General features: G+C 47.9%; 1 protein-coding gene across 1 annotated transcript in view; it reads left to right on the top strand.

The window, feature by feature from the left end:
• EDA2R (ectodysplasin A2 receptor) overlaps nucleotides 1-21,450 on the top strand; it is a 49,217-nt gene that overhangs the window by 9,854 nt on the left and 17,913 nt on the right. The window contains exons 2-5 of the mRNA XM_083159121.1: nucleotides 1,511-1,602; nucleotides 3,735-3,814; nucleotides 3,941-4,051; nucleotides 17,201-17,373. Coding sequence (XP_083015247.1) covers nucleotides 3,767-3,814; nucleotides 3,941-4,051; nucleotides 17,201-17,373 — 332 coding nt within the window. The 5' untranslated portion in view covers nucleotides 1,511-1,602; nucleotides 3,735-3,766. The remainder of the gene's footprint in view (nucleotides 1-1,510; nucleotides 1,603-3,734; nucleotides 3,815-3,940; nucleotides 4,052-17,200; nucleotides 17,374-21,450) is intronic.

The following is a 21,450-nucleotide window of genomic DNA, read 5'->3' as shown; positions in this document are numbered from 1 at the left end:
ACTTGCTGCATTAACACTTTCATTCTTCCTTAAACCTATTCTTTTTTATGTTGATTGGAGCAGTGTCTCTATTAACATTTGCAATGTTGAACTCTTATTACTGTATTTATTATTATTTGAATGTGGACATTATTTGGAGTTTGTATTCAGAGTATTTCTAGACACAACACATAGCTACATATATAGTACATAGTGTTCCTTCTAGGAACTGTAGCGGGCAGGGCGCTGCTGCGCGGGGGCAGCATAAGAGGGGCGGGCAGGGCCTGTCGACATCACGAAAGGGCCGTACCTGGGCTGCGACATCACAAAAAGGGGCGGGCCGACCACCGCTGTCATGGAAGGGGGCAGGCCTGGCCCCGCCGAAGACACTGAGCTGCCGGGGATGCACCGGGCATCGCCATCTATAGCGACGCTGGACTTCCCTATGCACACCGGTGGGGACAGGCAGCAGGCTCTTTTAATGGGGCACTGCTACAGGGGCAGGGTGCATTTTCCCAGCCTAGTGGGAACACTAAGTACAGATCTGTACTATATAGTCTAAATCGGATGTGTACACGCTGCCATGCCGATTTAATCCTGATTTGATTGGGATTGAATAGAAAGTACATCACAACGTGTGTGTACCGCTTAGCATTTCACAAAAATACTAATATGAAATGCAGTGTTGTGTGGGAAAGGATTGGCACTGGAATTGTTGCAATGTGTGTGAGTGGTATAATAATGTGTCTCATACACTGGGTAGAATGCTTGGTGCATCTGTCACAATGAATGGCATAAAAGGACACCATGAATGACATGTTGGGGACACAGTGAGAACAGTATCTGAAAGCACTGTTAGTGGCATAAACTGGTAGGTACACAACGTTGCATAAAGGGACACCTGCGGGTGGCATGTAACAGGCACAAGGAATAGTAAAGAGCACATGGAGTTAGTTACACTGTATACTTAGTTTATATGATATATATATTGCTCGCAACAGGAAGTAGAGATCATTTTTGGATTTACAATAAACACAATTCTGTACGGATATAGGGGTGTATTGAAGCGATGGGGTTAAACGGCCGCGCACCCTTTTCAACGCGCCAGGGAAATCCTCGCTGTCAGATGACAGCAAGGGTTACCTCAAACATCGAGGCTCGCGGCTAATGCAGGGTGCCCGCTGCATTTAGCCGCTAGCCTCGCTGTTTTAGCGGCCACAGGGTCAGTTGAATACTGACCCTGTGAGCTGTGACAGCGAGCAGGCAGCACTGCTCGCAGAAAGCATTGAATACACCCCATAGTCTTTTCACATTGCTTTTTACAAAAGCATACTACAATAAATCTAATTTAAAGAAATAATCAAATAGAAGTCCCTGTTGGTAGCATATATATATATATATATATATATATATATATATATATATATATATATATATATATATTTTTTTTTTTTTTTTTCATTTTTGTTCAGAAAGCTTACAGTATATTTGTTTTATTCCCCCCCTGAAATGTAATATGTGGGAAATCTAGACGTTTTGGATTGCTCCCTACACAGCTGTGGAGCCCGGACAGCATTTTGTATCAGACATCAGTGCATCTGGACCGCAGCCAGACACAAAGTGGTAAGAGTTAATATTTGTATCTTATAAAAGTCAAGTGTGGGAGGACATTTGTAATGGGAGGTATGGACATGGGTGGTGGTAGGCGCAAAGCTTTGCCTCCGTCACAGAGAAACCATGTACTGGTTTTGAGGTGTGTATGGGTCATAGGGTCGATTGTATGAAGGTCGACATAGAGTAGGTTGACCACCAAAGGTTGACAGAGCTTAGGTTGACACAAGGCTAAGGTCGACAGCATCGGAAGGTCGACACAAGCATTAGGTCTACAGTCAAAAGGTCGACCTGAGTTTTTCACATTTTCGGAAGGAATCCCATAAGCTTCTATTAATTTTTACTTTGTGGAGCTTTGTACATATTGAAAACATGGTCAGACATTGTTTTCTGAGTTTTGACCACATTTTAGTACTTCTGGCCCTTGTGTGCTTCTGTTGATCTCCAGTCCATAACATTGGCCCTTATTCTGGTTGGTGCGGTAATATCCGCGTGCGTCCGTGCCGCCGATGTTTTGTGTCTGCGCATGTGCAGAGGCGTCTCTGCGCATGTGCGACCGGGACGCACGGCCACATTCCGCATGAAATGTGAACACTCCGAACAGGGGGTGGAGAGGGGCGTGAAGGGCTATTTGGGCTCATTACCATATGCATACGCCCCGCGTTTCATGGGCGTTCCCATGCAAACGCTGGGCGTATGTATGGTAATGCGGCCGTGACGCATGTGTAGGGGGCGGACATATGACATTGCCGGATGTCAGCTGCCCGCCCAGATCCCTGCTTTTGCACGGAAAAATGTCCGTGTGGTCTGAGGTTGCGGGAGCTGGTGGACCACTCGGTCCTGCATTCGATGGTCTGCGACCATCGAATGATGGGGGAGGTTCCCTGAGATGGAGGAGGCGTATTCCATGAAAAATACACGTGCGGTCCGTTCGGCCAGCTTCTTACCGCGTAGGGACGGAGTTGGCGATCCGTATGGAAGGCGGGGTTTCGCACGCACGGTCCTGGCCGCATATTTGGATCCGGCCGCACCGATCAGAATAAGGGCCATTGTTTTGTGCCTTTACCAGATCTCCCAACATTGGTCCTGCAAATATAAAAGAGAGAACCACAAACCCCATCTAAAATTTTAAAAACCTTTATATTGCTGGGCACCTAGGAAATGGTGACCGGCAGATCCACTTACCTTAGCAACACGAGAAGGTCGGAGAGACCGTCTAGCTTACTGATAGTTGGGACAAAGACACCGAGAGGTGAATATTCTCTCAAATCGGGACTGTTCCACCAAGAGTTTCTTATTGCCTGTCAAATTCTATGTTTCTAAGTATTGTGGAACACCTATGATTTTACATATTCTGGGGTTATCTACTGTGAATTCAAGTCTACATTTCGCCTGTGTAAAGCAGAGGTGTCCCGAATGAATGGGATATTATGGCAAGCCTACCAGTCAATATTTTTTCATGCTCATCATGTAATCTGGTTGTTGTGCAGCTCCCTGCTTCTAAACAATTCATATGGCCAATTTTGCTAATAATAGTCATTTTAAATATCTTCAGTATCATGGGAGACTGTCAAACTATTACACAGTATCTGCTAAGGACATTCTAAAGACATCTGGCATCTGACGAAGAACCTGCAGCAGCCTGTTTTCTCCCACACAATCCCTGAAAACATATCCCCTGAAACAATTTCACTGTCTTGGCTTCGCACTGCCCACTTTTGCCATGTTGAGCGCCTAGAACATTCAGACACAGAATGGAAAGCTTAAGGATTAATTACAGGTACAATCCCTGTTTCAGTTTCAGTGTCCACATTTATTTTAGTCTACCACATGTAGACAGATCATTACTGAAGCAATGTCTTCACAAAGAAGATAACATGTAGTCATTTACAAAGTACCTTGTAAGTTTTTCTGAAATCTAGGAGTCATTTTAGATTTTCCTTCTTTATTTAGTCTCTTATTTTTCTAAATACTTAATTTTCCCAAAATGTAAAATAAATGATTGCGTATATTCTAAACAGAAATAGTTCCTTAGATACAGTTTACGTATTGGCTAGCCTTCCTTCTAGGGTGCCGTGATTCAGGAACGTTTTTGGAACCGCTGTACTAGATTATTAAGATATTTTTATGCTTTTTGTTTTCAGTCTGGCTGAACATATATCCTGGATCACCCAGAATGATGACCCCTGTCTATCAGTTTGTCTGCATTCTTGTCATCTTTAAGGTATGACTGGCTGAGTATAACGGAAGTTTGTTCTGTCTGTTCCTTGCGGTTTAAACATGTTGTTAGAACAGTGAACAGCTGTCAGTCTCAGTGTAGAGTTACAATCTGTTTCTACTGTCATTAAAGTTAGGCTTGGTCCATGCAGACTTTGCAGACTGCCAGGAAAGTGAATTTGAGGATGAACATGGAAACTGTGTGCCTTGCAAACAGTGCAGACCAGGCCAAGAACTTTCTTTGGTAAGCATGAAATTGGGGACATGTAATACACACAGGGATATACTGTATAGGTTGTTTCCCCCGGCTCACTGAATGGTATTAGTAACCCTACATGATAATAGAATTCAGAGATATTGGTTACATATATTTGCGCTATAGATATATATATATATAGTGCTAGGCACCAGTGATCTGGTGACGGTCTTTTGAAGGGAGTCAGGATGGTTATATTAGTATACTGACCGACGACATGCTGACTGCACCTTGGTTCTTTATTCCTTTTCAGAATTGTTGCAATGTTAATAGTAACCCTTGTATAGTGCATAAAAACTCAATCTGGCCATACACCTAAACAATATCAGGCCTGAATGTACAATCTCGACGGGTCGTGCAATGGATTGTGTGTTCATTGTGAAGAATATCGGTACGATGCATGATGGGTCGAGAGGTTGGCCCTCAGATCATATGTGCCGCATGTATGATCTGCTGGCTTTCTTTACGGTAGTAAGAAAATGATATGTGCACTTATTAGGGTTAGGGTACCTGCATACCATCAGGCCGTATGCAGGTCTTTCAGGTGTATGGCCAGCTTTACATTCCAAGAAAGCTTGTTTAGGAAAAGGTTTTACATGTGTGCTTAACTTTGAAACTAGACTGGACATTTTTTTTAATAGCAAATACATTCAATTTAACATGCAGTTTATTAGAGTACGTAGTATATTTTATGCCCACTAACCTATTTGTTTAGTTTTACGCTCGGTGGCTTGCTGCGCTCGCCACACTATATAAAATCAACTCCACGCCAACATAGATAGTGGGGGTATAAGCGTACTAACTATAGCGGGAGCCCAACTAACATATAAGTACCTATTTCACTAACGTCCTTGATGGGATACTGGGAATGGTCTTAAGACATTGGGTATTAGAGGGTATCCGCAGGAGACAGGCACATCTATAACTTTGAAGCTGGGTGTACTGGCTCCTCCCCTCTGATTCCCCTCCCAGGAACCAGTTTAGAAAAATGTGCCCTCAGGAGAGGATGCACACTGCTGGAGCTCCAGAGAGTTTGTCTTCAGTTTATTTTCTTTTATTATTTTGGGGTTACTGTGTTGGACTTCACAGTCTCCCTGCTTCGAGGGAGTCAGTTGAGGAGGGTTCAGCTGCAGGCCTCTTAAGGTACCGAGCTGTCCCTGCTGCAGGACCACTGTCCTGAGAGGGTGTTTGTACTCACGGGCATTGCGCTGCAGTGATACTCACCCCCAGCATGCCGCACACTCCTGACACAGTCCGAAGACGTCTGTGGTGAGTAAAAACCAGGGTCCCCACAGTGGGGTACCCCGGCTCATCGTGCAGCAAGATGGCGGCGGCGGCAGACGCGGTACCCTTCACAGGGGCTGCGCAGACCCCCCGTCACAGACTGGCTGCGGGTGACAGTCCCTGGGCTACCAGGGCAGATCCCATCTTTAAACGCTGTACAGTATAAAGGGCGCCATTAAAACTGACAGCCAGCGCCAGTATAAAGATCAGTGAAGCCCCTGCGCCATCACAGGGGGTGGGGCTTCAGCGGAGCGAGGCCAGAGCTCTGAGCGCGCATACACTACTTCCTGCTTCTCCCTGGGCGCCATTACTGCCTCCAGATCACTCCTCAGCGGTGAGGTGTTGGACAGAGGAAATCTGCAGAAAACAGCAAGTGTATTTAGCGCTAAAATCGCTTAATTGATCACACTGTACTGTGTTTATGCGTGTTACCAACTCCTAAATAGGAGTTCAGGTTGTACAGGGTGTGCTGGTCTCCTCAGTGTAATCTGAGCGCTCCCCCACGTGCTTTGTTAAGCTACACACTTCCAGTGATAGAGCTCACACATAGCTACTAGACACTGCACATTGATTATATACAGTATATCTTTATTTCATTGTGATTGTGGTGTGTTTGTGGAAGCAAGGTTACTTATTCCTCCAACATGGTGAGGAAGTTAACCTGTCTCATTTGCAGCAGCAAGTTTGTGCCTAAGTCCACCTCACAGATTACCTGTGAGGAATGTATGTCCACTCAAACGAGTGGGGCAGGGGTTTCACCACAGATCAGTGGTACTCCTCAATCAGACTCACAAGAGCCTGAGTGGGCGGCAGGCATTAAAACCATGCTGCAGGCAGTGTCAACACAATTGGCTGCAAATACAGTGCAGACCAAACAGGTGCAGCAGGACTTAACAGTTCTAGCCGCACGGGTGGATAATATAAGCACCACCACGGGCCAGTCACGGAAGCGTGCTGCGACCGCCATGTTGCCTGATTCAGATGATGATCTACAGGCGGGTGACGACACAGATGATAATGTGGACGACGGGGCTCTGATCCCTGATTCACAGTCATCTCTTAGAGGCCCAGAACCTCTTATTACAGCAATAAGAGAAGTGTTAGACCTTCCCTTAGCAGACATGCAGGAAGGTGACCCTTTCTTTGGGTCCCAAAGGAAACAGCAAATTGTTTATCCTGAACAAGTTGACCTTGATGAGACGTTTAAGGAGGCATGGAAACAACCTGAAAAGCGTTTCCAACTTTCTAAAAGGTTTAAGTCCAACTTTCCCTTTGATCCCGCCACTAGAGCGGTGTGGGAAGAGCCTCCGGTTGTGGATGCATCAGTGTCCAGACTGTCCAATAAGGTGGTTCTCCCCGTTCCAGGGGCAGCAACACTAAAGGATAGTACAGACAAAAAACTGGATACTACCCTTAAGTCCATGTACACGGCGAGTGGGGCGTCTCAGAGACCTGTCCTCGCCAGTTGTTGGATGGCTAAGTCCATTTATACATGGGCTTCTCAAATCCAGGAAGGCATGCTGGCCGATATGTCAATGGCGCAGGTCGGAGAGAGACTTCGCCATATCCAGGATACTGCAAAGATCCTATGTGACACCCAAAAGGAGCTTGGAGCTATAAATGCTCGCTCTTCCGCAATGGCGGTTTCGGGCCGCAGGGCCCTCTGGTTAAGACAATGGGTAGCTGATCCAGAGTCCAAACGTAGTGTGGAAAGTTTGCCTTTTAAGGGAGAAAAGTTATTTGGTAGCGAACTTGACGACCTTATATCCAAGGCTACAGCCGGCAAGTCGACTTTTCTGCCGACGGCTTCCACTCACGCTAAGCGTCCCTGGTACTTGTGAGTTATCTGGGCGCCCGATTTCGAAATCGGGTCGGATCGGGCACATCGCATCGCATCGCATGCGACCATCGGATGCGATGCGATGCGATGCGATGACCCGATTTTTCCATAGGAATCAATGTTAAAATGGACTGAGTCCATTTTAACATGGAATTCACTGGGAAAAAGGGGTTCTTTTCATACCCCTACTATCCAAGTGGGCATGGAGTTGGATATAAACCTGTGGCGAGCGTAGCGAGGCGAGCGTAGCGAGCCCCGCGAGGGGACACAGAATACCGTCCCCTCGCGGGGCTCGCTACGCTCGCCACGCTTCGGGCTCGGTGGCTCGCTACGCTCGCCACAGGTTTATATCCAACTCCATGCCCACTTGGATAGTAGGGGTATGAAAAGGACCCCTTTTTCCATAGGAATCATTTTAACATTGATTCCTATGGAAAAATCGGGTCATCGCATCCGATGGTCGCATGCGATGCGATGCGATATCGCATCGCATCGCATCTGATTGTATGCCTTAACTTAAGGCATACAATCAAAAAATCGGGCGCCCAGATAACTCACAAGTACCGCGTCCCTTTCAGGGCCATACGTCCCAGTCCTTTCAGGCTTCTCAGTCCTTTCGGCCTTCCAGGCCCAGGCAGAGGGCCAGAGGGGGCCGCGGTAGGTTCAGAAAACCCGCCAGCACAGGATCTCAGGATCGTGCCGCTAATGCCACCGCCTCTAAGCCTGCGGCATGACTCGGGTTCAGACCCTGGAGTCACTTGCGAGGTGGGGGGTCGCCTGTCAGCTTTTAGCCACGTGTGGTCAGTCTCTCTCCTGGATTCCTGGGTGAGAGATCTTATTACCAACGGCTACAGGTTGGAATTCGAAAAACCTCCCCCTCACAGGTTCTTCAAATCAGGTCTGCCGGCCCTACAGACAGATCGAGTGAACCTACAACAGGCAATACAACGCCTGCTAACGTCACAGGTCATCACACCTGTCCCATTGGAGGAACAAGGAAGGGGTTACTACTCCAATCTGTTCCTCGTGCCGAAGCCGGACGGCTCGGTACGCCCCATTTTAAATTTAAAGTCTCTAAACCCTTTTTTAAGGGTTTACAAATTCAAGATGGAGTCCCTCCGGGCAGTAATAGCAACCCTGGAGGAGGGAGAGTTCTTAGCATCGCTGGATGTGAAGGACGCCTACCTCCACATACCAATTTGGGGTCCACATCAGGCTTTCCTGCGGTTTGCGCTGAAAGATCTGCACTTTCAATTCAGAGCGCTGCCATTCGGCCTGTCATCAGCGCCGCGTGTGTTCACGAAGGTGATGGCAGAAATGATGGTACTGCTCAGGAGGTCGGGTGTCAACATTATCCCCTACCTGGACGACTTGCTGATCAAAGCAAGGTCGGAACAGGTCCTGCTGCAGGATATAGCAAAAACCAGGCAGGTTTTGTCCGAGCATGGGTGGATCCTAAATATCCCCAAGTCCTCCCTGATGCCGTCGCGTCGTATCCTCTTTCTAGGAATGTTCCTGGACACAGAGTTGAAAAGGATTTTCCTTCCTCGGGAGAAGATGGAAGCCATACAATCCCTGGTGATGGTGATTTTGGCAAAGCCTCAGGTGTCGGTTCACCAATGCATCCAGCTGTTGGGCAGGATGGTGGCCACCTTCGAGGCCATTCAGTTCGGACGCTTTCACACCAGGGTGTTCCAACTGGATCTGTTGGCAAAATGGTCGGGCTCCCATCTCCTGATGTACAAGAGGATTTCTCTGTCGCATCAGTCCCGGCAGTCCCTTCTATGGTGGACTCAGGAGTCAAACCTGCTTGCAGGTCGGAGATTTGGCATCCAGGATTGGGTGCGACTCACGACAGATGCGAGTCTGCAGGGATGGGGTGCTGTGACCATGGACAGAACCTTTCAAGGGCAGTGGACTCGGTGGGAAGCGAGACTCCACATCAATATCCTGGAGCTGAGAGCTGTATACTATGCAGTGTTACAAGCCCAGGATCTCCTCCAAGGTCGGGCGCTCCAGATACAGTCCGACAGTGCCACAACTGTGGCCTACATAAATCGCCAGGGAGGCACGAAAAGCAGGACTTGCATGAAGGAAGCTTCCAAGATCCTGGCTTGGGCGGAAATGTACGTGGTGGCTCTGTCGGCCATCTTTATCCCGGGTGTGGACAATTGGGAGGCGGACTTTCTGAGCCGTCACGCCCTCCACCCCGGGGAATGGAGCCTGAATTCACAGGTGTTTGCAGCAATTGTGGACCGTTGGGGCCAGCCATCGATAGATCTGATGGCATCCCGGTTAAACCACAAGGTCCCCATGTATTGCACAAGGACCAGGGATCCCTGCGCAGTGGCAATAGGCGCCCTGACAATTCCATGGGTGTTTCCCTTGGTTTACCTGTTTCCACCCATACCACTACTGACAAGAGTTCTAAAAAGGGTTCGAAGTCAGGGAGTGGAAGCCATTCTTGTGGCTCCGAACTGGCCAAGAAGGGCTTGGTTCTCGGACCTACAGAGCCTGCTGATCGAGGATCCTTGGCCTCTGCCTCTAAGGAGAGATCTTCTCACACAGGGCCCTTGCGTCTTCCAAGATTTAGGGCGGCTACGTTTGTCGGCGTGGAGGCTGAGCGGAAAATCTTAGCTCAGAAGGGTCTGCATTCATCAGTTATCACCACGATGATTCAGGCCAGAAAGCCGGTAACAAACACCCACTACTACAAGATCTGGAGAAAGTACGTGGGTTGGTGTGAAGAACAGAAGGTTCCCCCGGCGAAGTTTAACCTGAACAGGTTATTGTGCTTCTTACAAGCGGGATTGGATTTGGGTCTCCGTCTGGGCTCACTAAAAGTCCAGATTTCGGCCCTGTCCATATTCTTCCAAAGGAAATTGGCTACCATCCCGGAAGTACAAACATTCCTTTAGGGAGTGCTTCACATCCAGCCTCCCTTTGTACCTCCCACACCTCCTTGGAGTTTGGACGTTGTTCTTAATTTTCTTCAATCCTCCTGGTTTGAACCGTTGGAGTCGATAGATTTGAGGTATATCACCTGGAAGGCGGTGGTCCTTTTGGCCCTAGCCTCGGCTAGAAGAGTGTCCGAATTGGGTGCCCTTTCCTGTAAGAGCCCCTATCTAATTTTTCACTCAGACAGAGCGGAGTTGAGAACAAACCCGCGATTTCTTCCTAAGGTGATCTCTTCATTTCACCTTAATCAGCCAATTGTAGTCCCGTCTGCGTCTAGTTCACCGGATATTCCGGTATCCCTGGATGTGGTGCGTGTCTTGCGTGTGTATGTCCAGAGGACGTCAAGAATCAGGAAGACAGATTGTCTATTCATTCTGTATGACGCACAAAAGAAAGGACACCCTGCATCTAAGCAATCCATTGCTAGATGGATTAGGACTACAATCCAACAAGCCTATGTGACGGCAGGCATGCCGACACCTCCGGTTTTAAAGGCTCACTCCACCAGATCGGTGGGCGCATCCTGGGCGGCTGCTCGGGGTGTGTCAGCTCTGCAACTCTGTAGAGCTGCTACATGGTCGGGGCAACACACCTTTGTAAAATTTTACAAGTTTGATGCCTTGGCCAATGAGGATACCCAGTTTGGGCAGGCAGTACTGCAGCAGTCTCCGCACGTACCCTCCCTTTCTGGAAGCTTTGGGACATCCCCAATGTCTTAAGACCATTCCCAGTATCCCATCAAGGACGTTAGTGAAAATAGGAATTTAATACCTACCGGTAATTCCTTTTCACGTAGTCCTTATGGGATACTGGGCGCCCGCCCTGTGCGGGGGTCTGGCTGCAGCTTTATTTCTGCTGATTAAAGTTCAGAAGTTCACTTTGTTGTCTTCTGGTTCTAAGGTCTAGTTCAGAGACCTTTGTTAAAGAAAATCCACCCAGTTGGTGGTATTATAGTTGTTATTTTTGATGAATGCGGGTGTGCTGGCATGAATCTCACCACACTATTCACACTTATGTTTACATAGGTGACATATAAAGTATTCCTCTCATATGTACATTCTCCTTCGGGCACAGTTTTTCCATTAACTGGTTCCTGGGAGGGGAATCAGAGGGGAGGAGCCAGTACACCCAGCTTCAAAGTTATAGATGTGCCTGTCTCCTGCGGATACCCTCTAATACCCAATGTCTTAAGACCATTCCCAGTATCCCATAAGGACTACGTGAAAAGGAATTACCGGTAGGTATTAAATTCCTATTTTTATTTATAAATATTGTAACATGTAGCTGAATAAAACAAAGTATTCAAAATAATGTTGAATGGGTGATTCTCTATGTGACACACGGGACATTTTCATACATGAACTGCTTCTGTACCACATATATTATTTGTTTTCTGTCTTAAATTAGGATCCAACTAGGATTTTTGTCACCCGGGGCAAAACAGTAATTTGTCACACGATGTTGAATAACAGGACACTAGCGGCATGCAGTGTGTTACAGTGCATTACCTAGCTTTATCCCACAGGAATGCCATTGTATTTCTTCTTGCTGCGTAACCATACAACTCCCCACACAGGCAGGCACTGGTTCTGTACTGCATACCCTTTGGTCTTCGGGGACAGCATCATAAATCATATACATACTTAGCATGGTATATAACACAGAGACAAAGAAGTGCCTGATGCCCTCACTGAAGCGCTGACAGCAGACAGGGGAAGATTCACATGGTGGCTGCTGGACATACTGTTTAAACACATACCGTGCCCCCATACACACACACACACACACACACACACACAGTGTTCCCTTACAAACCTCTATATACACACATATACTGACCCCCCCCCCCCCCATACACACACACACTGTGCCCCCATACACATGCACACTATGGAGGTCATTCTGGTTGACCCGCAAAGCTGCAGCTTTACGGGTCATCTGAACACCGCCAGCCTCGCACACCGATTTTCTCAGGGGCAAAATCATTTGATGGTTGCCGACCATCGAATAATATAGCAAGACTCACAGCCGCAATAGCATGGAAACGCCCAGCGTTTCATGGGGACACCCATGAAACACTGGGCATTCCCATGGGTGGTACACCTTGCCAACGCCCCGTGTCCGCACTGCTCGGTGTGAACAGGCAGACAAATAAGCAATTTGTGGCACCCGCTCTCACAAAGTGGCTGTGTATGTGCATAAAGGTTTATGCGTATGCGCAGTTGCTAACCATCGCTCCCCTGTGTGAACGTGCAGGGGAGCAAAGGAATCGGAATGAGGGCCTATGTTCCCAGGGTGTGGTATAGGGTACCGACAGTCCGGATCCCGACAGTCATTAGCCCGACATCGGGATCCTGACTGCCCGGACTCAGACAGCATGGCGAGCGCAACAAAGCACACTGCGCAGCGCTCGCCACGCTGCGGGCACGGTTGGTCACTACGCTCACCACCTATTCTATTCTCCCTCTATGGGGGTCATGGACCCCCACGAGGGAGAATAGCCGGTGGCCGTCGGCAACCGTCTGTTGGAGTTTTGACAGTCGGGATCCCGACGTCGGGTAAATGTCTGTCGGGATCCCGACTGACGGGACCGAGTCCGGCACCTATGTTCCCATACATACACATATCCACACCAATACTGTTGCTCCTATACACACACACTGTGCCCCTATACATACACACACACACTGTGCCCCCCACACACATACACACAACACACACTGTGTTCCCATACATACACTGTGCTCCCATAAATACATACACACATACATACTGACTCAGCCACCATATATACACATATTGCAATCTTCATATACGTGACTCGACTCTCCTTTATGGCAAAGTTTACTGTCCCTGCGTATGTGACCTCTCAGTACCAGTCACCAGAGGTGGCCCTGCGCCTTCCTGCCACCCTGCTGCTACTCTGGCACATCCTCTGGCTCTCTCCCATCCTTCTCTGCCTCTTTGCCCCCCTGCTGCTCTTCTTTAACAGATGAATGTGGTGGGGTTGCTGCTACTCAGGACAGGTGCAACTGCAGAGCCCCATAGCTCTCCTATTGCTGCAGTGGGTTGGGATCGTTTGGTCTACAGCAACTTGATCGACAAGCATTAGGTCTGCACCACTAGGTCGGCATGGGTCACGGTCGACATGGGTGTAGGTCCACAGGACATTAGGTCGACACAAGCATTAGGTCGACATGGGCAAGGTCGACATCGGGTTTTTCACTTTATTACCCGAATGTCAACACTGTCGACATGGACACAGTTTGAAGTGCACAGCATCCCCTCGCATATCTCGCAATGCATCGCTTGCTTCGCTCGCAATGCTTCGGGCACGGTGCCTCGCTACGCCTGGCACACTATTTTGTCCTCCCACCACGCCCTAGTGGATGGTAGGGTATGACATAACGCCTGTCGACTCAAAAAACAGTAAAAAAAAAAAATGTTGACATATTGACTGTCGACCTTGCCCATGTCTACCTAATGCTTGTGTCGACCTAATGACCTGTCGACCTTGACCCATGTCGACTAAGACTTGCTGCCTGTCGACCTAGTGGTGTTGACCCAATGCTTGTCGACCTAGTTGCTGTAGACCAGGGGTGGGGACCCTTTTTTCTACCAAGGGCCATTTGGATATTTATAAAATCCTTCGGGGGCCATATAAAAATTATCAATATATTCATGCGGGTATTATACACATGGGCAGCGGCATATACATGTGGGCATTATATAGATGGGCAGCGGTATATACATGTGGGCAGCGGCATATACATGTGGGCATTATACACATGGGCAGTGGCATATACATGTGGGCATTATACACACGGGCAGCGGTATATACATGTGGGCATTATACACACGGGCAGCGGTATATACATGTGGGCATTATACACATGGGCAGTGGCATATACATGTGGGCATTATACACACGGGCAGCGGTATATACATGTGGGCATTATACACACGGGCAGCGGTATATACATGTGGGCATTATACACAGGAGCAGCGGTATATACATGTGGGCATTATACACAGGAGCAGCGGTATATACATGTGGGCATTATACACACGGGCAGCGGTATATACATGTGGGCATTATACACACGGGCAGCAGTATATACATGTGGGCATTATACACACGAGCAGCGGCATATACATGTGGGCATTATACACATGGGCAGTGGCATATACATGTGGGCATTATACACACGGGCAGCGGTATATACATGTGGGCATTATACACACGGGCAGCGGTATATACATGTGGGCATTATACACAGGAGCAGCGGTATATACATGTGGGCATTATACACACGGGCAGAGGTATATACATGTGGGCATTATACACACGGGCAGCGGTATATACATGTGGGCATTATACACATGGGCAGCGGCATATACATATAGGCATTATACACACGGGCAGCGTTATATACATGTGGGCATTATACACACGGGCAGCGTTATATACATGTGGGCATTATACACACGGGCAGCGGTATATACATGTGGGCATTATACACATTGGCAGCGGCATATACATATGGGCATTATACACACTGACAGCGACATATACATATGGGCATTATACACACTGACAGCGACATATACATGTGGGCATTATACACACGGGCAGCGGTATATACATGTGGGCATTATACACACGAGCAGGGGTATATACATGTGGGCATTATACATATGGGCATTATACACACTGACAGCGACATATACATGTGGGCAGCGGTATATACATGTGGGCATTATACACACGCGCAGCGGTATATACATGTGGGCATTATACACATGGACAGCGGCATATACATGTGGGCATTATACACATGGGCAGCGGTATATACATGTGGGCATTATACACTTCGGCAGCGGCATATACATATGGGCATTATACACAATGACAGCGACGTATACATGTGGGCATTATACACACGGGCAGCGGTATATACATGTCGGCATTATACACACGAGCAGGGGTATATACATGTTGGCATTATACACATGGGCAGCGGCATATACATGTGGGCATTATACACGGGCAGAGGCGTAACTAGAACTCACTGGGCCCCATAGCAAAATTTTAAGAAGGGCCCCCTTGTACAGGGTGACAGACACATGCGCAGTGTTGGGATAAAAGGAGTCACAAAAATATTCACACACAGGGTTAGGAGGGTACACAATGTCATACAAGGGAGGGGGATGTTTGGCAAGTACAGGGTGTCAAAATACACATACACAGAGGAAGGATGTAGGGGGGACAGGGTTTTATACACACACGCACAGGAGTAGTGGGCTACAGGGGGGTCAAGCACAGGGATAGGGGTACAGGGGGTCCCACAGACTGTGGATTAGGGGATAGGGGTGAGAATGTGTCACACACACAGGGATAGGGAGTACAGGGGGGATGAGACTGGGTGGGGGGGGGGGGGGTCACACACAGAGGAAAGATGTGGGGGGACAAGGTTTCACACACACACACACACACACACACACACACACACACAGGGGTTGCGGGGGTCACACACCAGGGATTATGGTAGTAGGGGGGTCAAGGTGTCAAAGACATTGGGATAGGGGTTACAGGGGGGGCATACACCAGAGATGATAAGGGTTTAAGGGAGTCACACACACACATGGGGTAGGTGGATGATAAGGTTTCACATATACTGTACAGGGGGGTCACACATGGGGGTGGGGGATAGGTTGGTGCAGGGTTCACCAGGCACTTACCAATATGCGGGATAATGAACTGCAGGGTGTCAGTGAGGGTGCCAGGCCTGTGGACCCAGGCACAGGGTGAAATGTAGACCGGCAGCAGGGGAATACAGAATTGGGATCCAGGATGAACTACTGCAAAGCGCAATGTCCATCTGGCGGGAGAGAGAAGCCAGCCAAGCACCACTCCTCCTCATGGTGCAGCTTCTGGAGGAAGGAGGTGTCGGGTCTGCTTGGCGGGGGAGAGGGCAGCTTAAATCTCCAGCGGGGGTGGCAGAGCGACTCTGAGTCTGATCTCTGCCTTCAGTGGAGGTGGGGGAACAAAGCGTCTCTGATCTCTAGCGCAGCCGTATAGGGGGGTGACAGAACGGCTCAGATCTCTGTCGTCCGTGGAGGCGGGGGAAGAGAGCATCTCTGATCTCCAGGGGCCGGGGGGTGGCAGAGCTGCTCAGACCTCTGGCATCGAGGGGGTTGTGGGGACAGAGCGGCTCAGGTCTCCAGAGCCCGTGGGGGGGAGAGTAAGTGAGCATGTGTACGGGCGGGCCGGACAAACTTGCTGCGGGGGCCGTATCCGTATTCCCCACCCCTGCTGTAGACCCAATGACCGTATCCTGCTGCAGTTGCCTGTGTCATACTGCGGATGCAGCTGAGCACCAGACTGCTCTCTGGCAGCCACCTGAGTGCTCCTGCTGGGCTGCTCAGATCGTGGAGAAGAGCTATGATCCTCTCCACCAATGATAACAGGCCATTCTAATCTTTGAACACTGGGGCATGTGCCCCCCAAGTTGCGGCCTCGCTGAAATACTTTTTTTCAAAATCTACTGCAGAAAAAATTGCTACAGTAAACTGTTTCTTCTGGAAGTAATGGAAACTGCATGTTGCTAGAGACTTTCTTGGAGAGTCACGGTGCATCACTCAAAATGCTGTGTATTTTTTTCTACCACAAGCATTTATACAAGTTGTCTTAGAAGGGAAAGCGAGCACCTTTAGCATTATCTTCTAGAATGTGCTACATAAAGGAGAAGTAGATTCTGATTAATTGCCCATAGCAACATCCCATGTGAAGTATAAATCCCATCTTAGTAAATTTCCCCCTATGTGTTCTATGTATTTACACACCCTTTTATGTTTTTTTTTAGTAACACCTGTTCTGTCACAGTATCTGATTTTTTACATATCTAATGTAATTATCAATGCTATTACAGACTGTATAATGTTGCTTCATTTTAGGTTTCATAGTTCCTGTGAAAATCACCAATTTCACAATTTTTAGTACTGTACCTTTATCAGATTTTTTAACAAAATTCTATTTATGTGCATTTTCTTAGGACTGTGGCAGTGGAAGAGACAGTCAGTGTGTGCCATGTAGACCTGGCAGGTTTAAAGAGGACCGTGGACATCACCCCTGCCTCAGGTGCCAACAATGCGCAGTTATAAACCGGGTGCTGAAAGCTAACTGCACGCCAACTGCAAACTCAGTGTGCGGTGATTGTCTGCCAGGGTGAGGTTATTTCATATCTATCCATCCATCCATCTATCTGTCTATCTAATATATCTGATATTTGAATGTCTATTCGGGATTATATTTGAACTCACTTAAGGCCCATACACACTTAACGATTTTCAGCTGAAAATCGCTCATTTTGGCCGTTTTGAGCGATTTTCAGCTGAAAATCGCCCAGTGTGTATGAGCCACAGATGGTAGACTAGCGATGATGCGCGCTCCCGCATCATCGCTAGCAAAATCTCTAGTCTGCTGGTTTTACCAGCATGCCAGCGATGATGGCTGATTTTATCAGCCATCATCGCTGAGTGTGTACGCCCCTCACGGCCGCCGGGCTGAAAGACTAGCCACTTTGATCCCGGCGGACCGCCCCGCTGCGTCCCCTTCTCCCTCCCCCTGAAGTGCTACTCACTGCCCCTGCTCCGTATAGCGCCGCACGGAGCAGGGAGGTAAAAGCCGCCGCTGTCACCCCGCTCCCATCCGCAGAGGCGCCAGCACCTCTAGTCCCCTTCTCCCTCCCCGGCTCCCTCTGCTCGGTATATACTCGAGCATCGAGCTGTGTGCTGCAGCTCCCTGCCGGCTGAGCAGGGAGAAAAAGCCGCCCGAATGCCTGGTCTCAGACTCCTTCCCGCAGCAGCGCTATTGATCAGCCAGTAATATATACATTGCTGGCACATGCCAGCAATGTATATATTTCTGGCAGCCCTGCCCACCAATGAATATTTATTAGCTGGTAATATATACATTGCTGGCACATGCCAGCAATGTATATGTTACTGGTCGACCCCTGCCCACCAATGTACAGTACATTGATTAGCTGGTAATATATACATGGCTGGCACATGCCAGCCATGTATATATATTGCTGGTACCCCTGCCCACCAATGTATTTTGATTAGCCAGTAATATATATTGCTGGCACGGACCACTGCCCACCAATATTTATTAATAAAATATGAGGCGGTAACGTATGGCCCGCACTGTCTACGTTACCGCCACCATTGCCCACCAACGTACATTGGGGTGTATTCAATGCCGTGGGCGAGCGGTGACAGCGAGCAGGGCTTCCTGCTCGCTATCACTGCTCGCCCTGTCAATATTTAACTCACGCCCCTCATACTCCAATTCCCCCTCGCTCCGTTTTTTGAGCGAGGGGGAATTGGCGTATGCGGCTGCAGAAGCAGCGAGACTCACGGCTAAATACACTCCATTAGCCACGGGTATCGCTGTTTGGGGGAATCCTCGCAGTCCTGTGATGGCGAGGATTTCCCCAGAACGTTGAATAAGGCGAGCAGCCGGCGAGGGGGTTAAACAGCGAGGATCGTTGTTTTTTTGCAATCCTCGCTGTTTAACCCCCTCGCCGGCCGCAGCAAGTGGCATTGAATACTACCCATTATGTTATGGGGTTAACACATGCATTGCTGGTCTGTGTCAGCAATATATGCGTTACCGCCGCCACTGTCAAACGCCTCTGATCCCTGGTCATTTGCGGTCTTATTGACAGCAGACAGACATTTTGGAGCATGCCATTACCATTTTCTGGGAGTTCACCAGAAAATGCAGGTGTTCCCCAGCCATTCAGCCATCAGTGCCCACCTCCCCCCTCCACGCCCCCCACGGCCATCAAAGTGCTGAGTAGTCCTGGCTTACTTGTTGCAGGGGGAAAGTCATTTGATGGTGAATGGTTTCTCCCTACATGCACGGCTGCAAATGAAGTTGTGCACATGGGAAGGATTTCACCCTGGGTGGGGTGGCATGATTTCTGGGCTCCGAATATATGCAGCCCAGCGATCAGTTCTGAATCAGTACAGAAATGCACTGAAGAAAAGGGCCACTGCTCCCACCCTTGGAATTCAAACCCCGCCCATTATGTAAATCGCCTTTTATATGAAAGATTTTCAGCAAAGTCTTTCACCTCCTGAAAATCTCTTGCTCTTTGGGAAAATAGCTCAGTGTGTATGCACTACTTTGGTGACAGATATATCTTTCAAAGATTTTGGCAAAGTCTTTTGAAATGAAAATCTTCTAGTGTGTATGGGCCTTTACTCTTTACAATTTTTTGTTCTACAAGGACTGACACATTCTATAGATGGCCTTAGCTACCCGGGCCTAGCTCCATTATACGAAGCTTGGTAAATTCAACATTTTAACAGTCCCCATTGAAACCTATGGGGGCTCCTTTGCTTTAGATAACTGGGCATACCTTCTGCAGAGATATCTGCTGCAGTTCACAATATAGACTGCACACTAAGGGTGTGATTGATGTTTGGGGGTCTGCCCATGTGCAAGCCCGTAGTTGCGCATGTTCAGACCCTGGCAAAGAACGCCTTTCAGCGAGTTACACAGCAACATGCAGTGACGGCACTGAACCATGGGAACGCCCAGCGATTTGAAAATGCTGAGAGTTACCATGGGTACTTGGGCAGTTGACATCACAGGACGTCAGCCGTCGCCCCGTCTTTGTTGTTGCGCTCATAAATAAAAGTCAGTTTTTACTAACTTTTATTTTATAAGGCAGAAGAGGTCATCCGATGGTCGGCGACCATGAAAGGATTTCTCCTGCTAGCGGAGGCATGCAAGGGAATGTTTTTACATACACATGCCCTCGCATGGTTTTGGGGGGGCGGGGCGGATTTGGTCAGCCAGAGTCTCAGGCGCCTGGTAAGCTGTGATGTTTGCAGCTTACTGAGCTAGCCTGAATCAGGGCCTAAATAAATCCTTAACTTTTGTGCATATTACAACTAAATCGGGTATTTTTATGTAGATATTCCAAAAATATCTTTTGATACTTATACCCTTCAGTCTATACAAACTAACCTTTTACCCTTGACTTGCACTAGGAAATGGTCTTTTTGTATTAGGAACCGGAGAAAAAGGAGTTAGCAGTACAAATTGTCCTGTCACTGGTCTCCGCTTTAGATAGACCCTTGTTTTTTCATGTTGGCTCCTCTAATGCAACAGCTGTGTCTATTACTACTGTATGATAGATTGCCATTCCACACGAATGTGTAGCCGTAATTAACATTGCTGAGCCACTCATTCTTACTCCTTGTTCAGTTATATAACACTCATATACTTGTATGACTAGCCATAATATTTCCCACTTAACATATTCAATTTAATGGCAAGGATACTAAAGAGCTGAAAGGGTTGCTGGTAGCACCATGAACAGAATTATTCAACCAGTCATTAGCTACAGGAACAATTCCAGAGGACAGCAAAAGAGCGAACGCGCTACAACTGCACAAAAGGGGAGGCAAGGAAGACGCAACCAACTACCGACCAGTGAGCTACATCAGTAGGGAAAGAAAGATTTAAATGATCTCAAATCCAGCAATTTTCGGGATCCCACACAGCTTGGATTTACTCAGGGGAGATAATGTCAAACAAGCCATAGATATAGCTTATCTATACTTTAATAAGGCATTTGACACAGTCCCACATCGCAGACTGCGAAAGCTTGTGATTGGATTCTATACAATACTATAGATTGTAAGCTTGCAGCAGGGTCCTCTTACCTCAAAGTCTGTCTGTTACTCAGTTTGTTTTATCACTGTCTACAATTGTACAACTCCACGGAATCTGCTGTGCTATATAAGAAACTGTACTGTTATAATAATAATAATAATAATATAATAGTTGAATGGGTAAAATCTTGGCTGCAGGATAGGAAACAGAGTAAATGGAGTTGTAGTAAATGGAGTGTAGTCACGGGAGGACAATGTTACAAGTGGAGTATTCCGGGCATCCGTACTTGGATAAGTGCTTTTTAATGTCTTTACTGGTGACATTGGTATTGAAGGGAAAGTGTGCCCATTGCAAGGGTATGCAACAGGGTAGACGGGTATAAAATGAATGATGATGTTGCTAAATTAAAGGAATGGCCAAGAGCATGGCCATCACAGTTTAATGCCCAAAAAAATGCAAAATCATGCACTTGGGTCTCAAAAATCCAAAGGCTAAATATAGTATTAATAGCTCTATATTCTAAACTCCTGAGGAAGAGAGGGATCTAGGAGTCACTATTTCAGGTGACTTAAATGCAGTTTAGCAATGTAACAAAACAATGATGCG

The sequence above is a fragment of the Crinia signifera genome, chromosome 9, assembly GCF_055691185.1.
Source record: "Crinia signifera chromosome 9, ASM5569118v1, whole genome shotgun sequence".
Taxonomy (NCBI): domain Eukaryota; kingdom Metazoa; phylum Chordata; class Amphibia; order Anura; family Myobatrachidae; genus Crinia; species Crinia signifera.
This window is presented reverse-complemented; position numbering and strand designations above follow the sequence as displayed.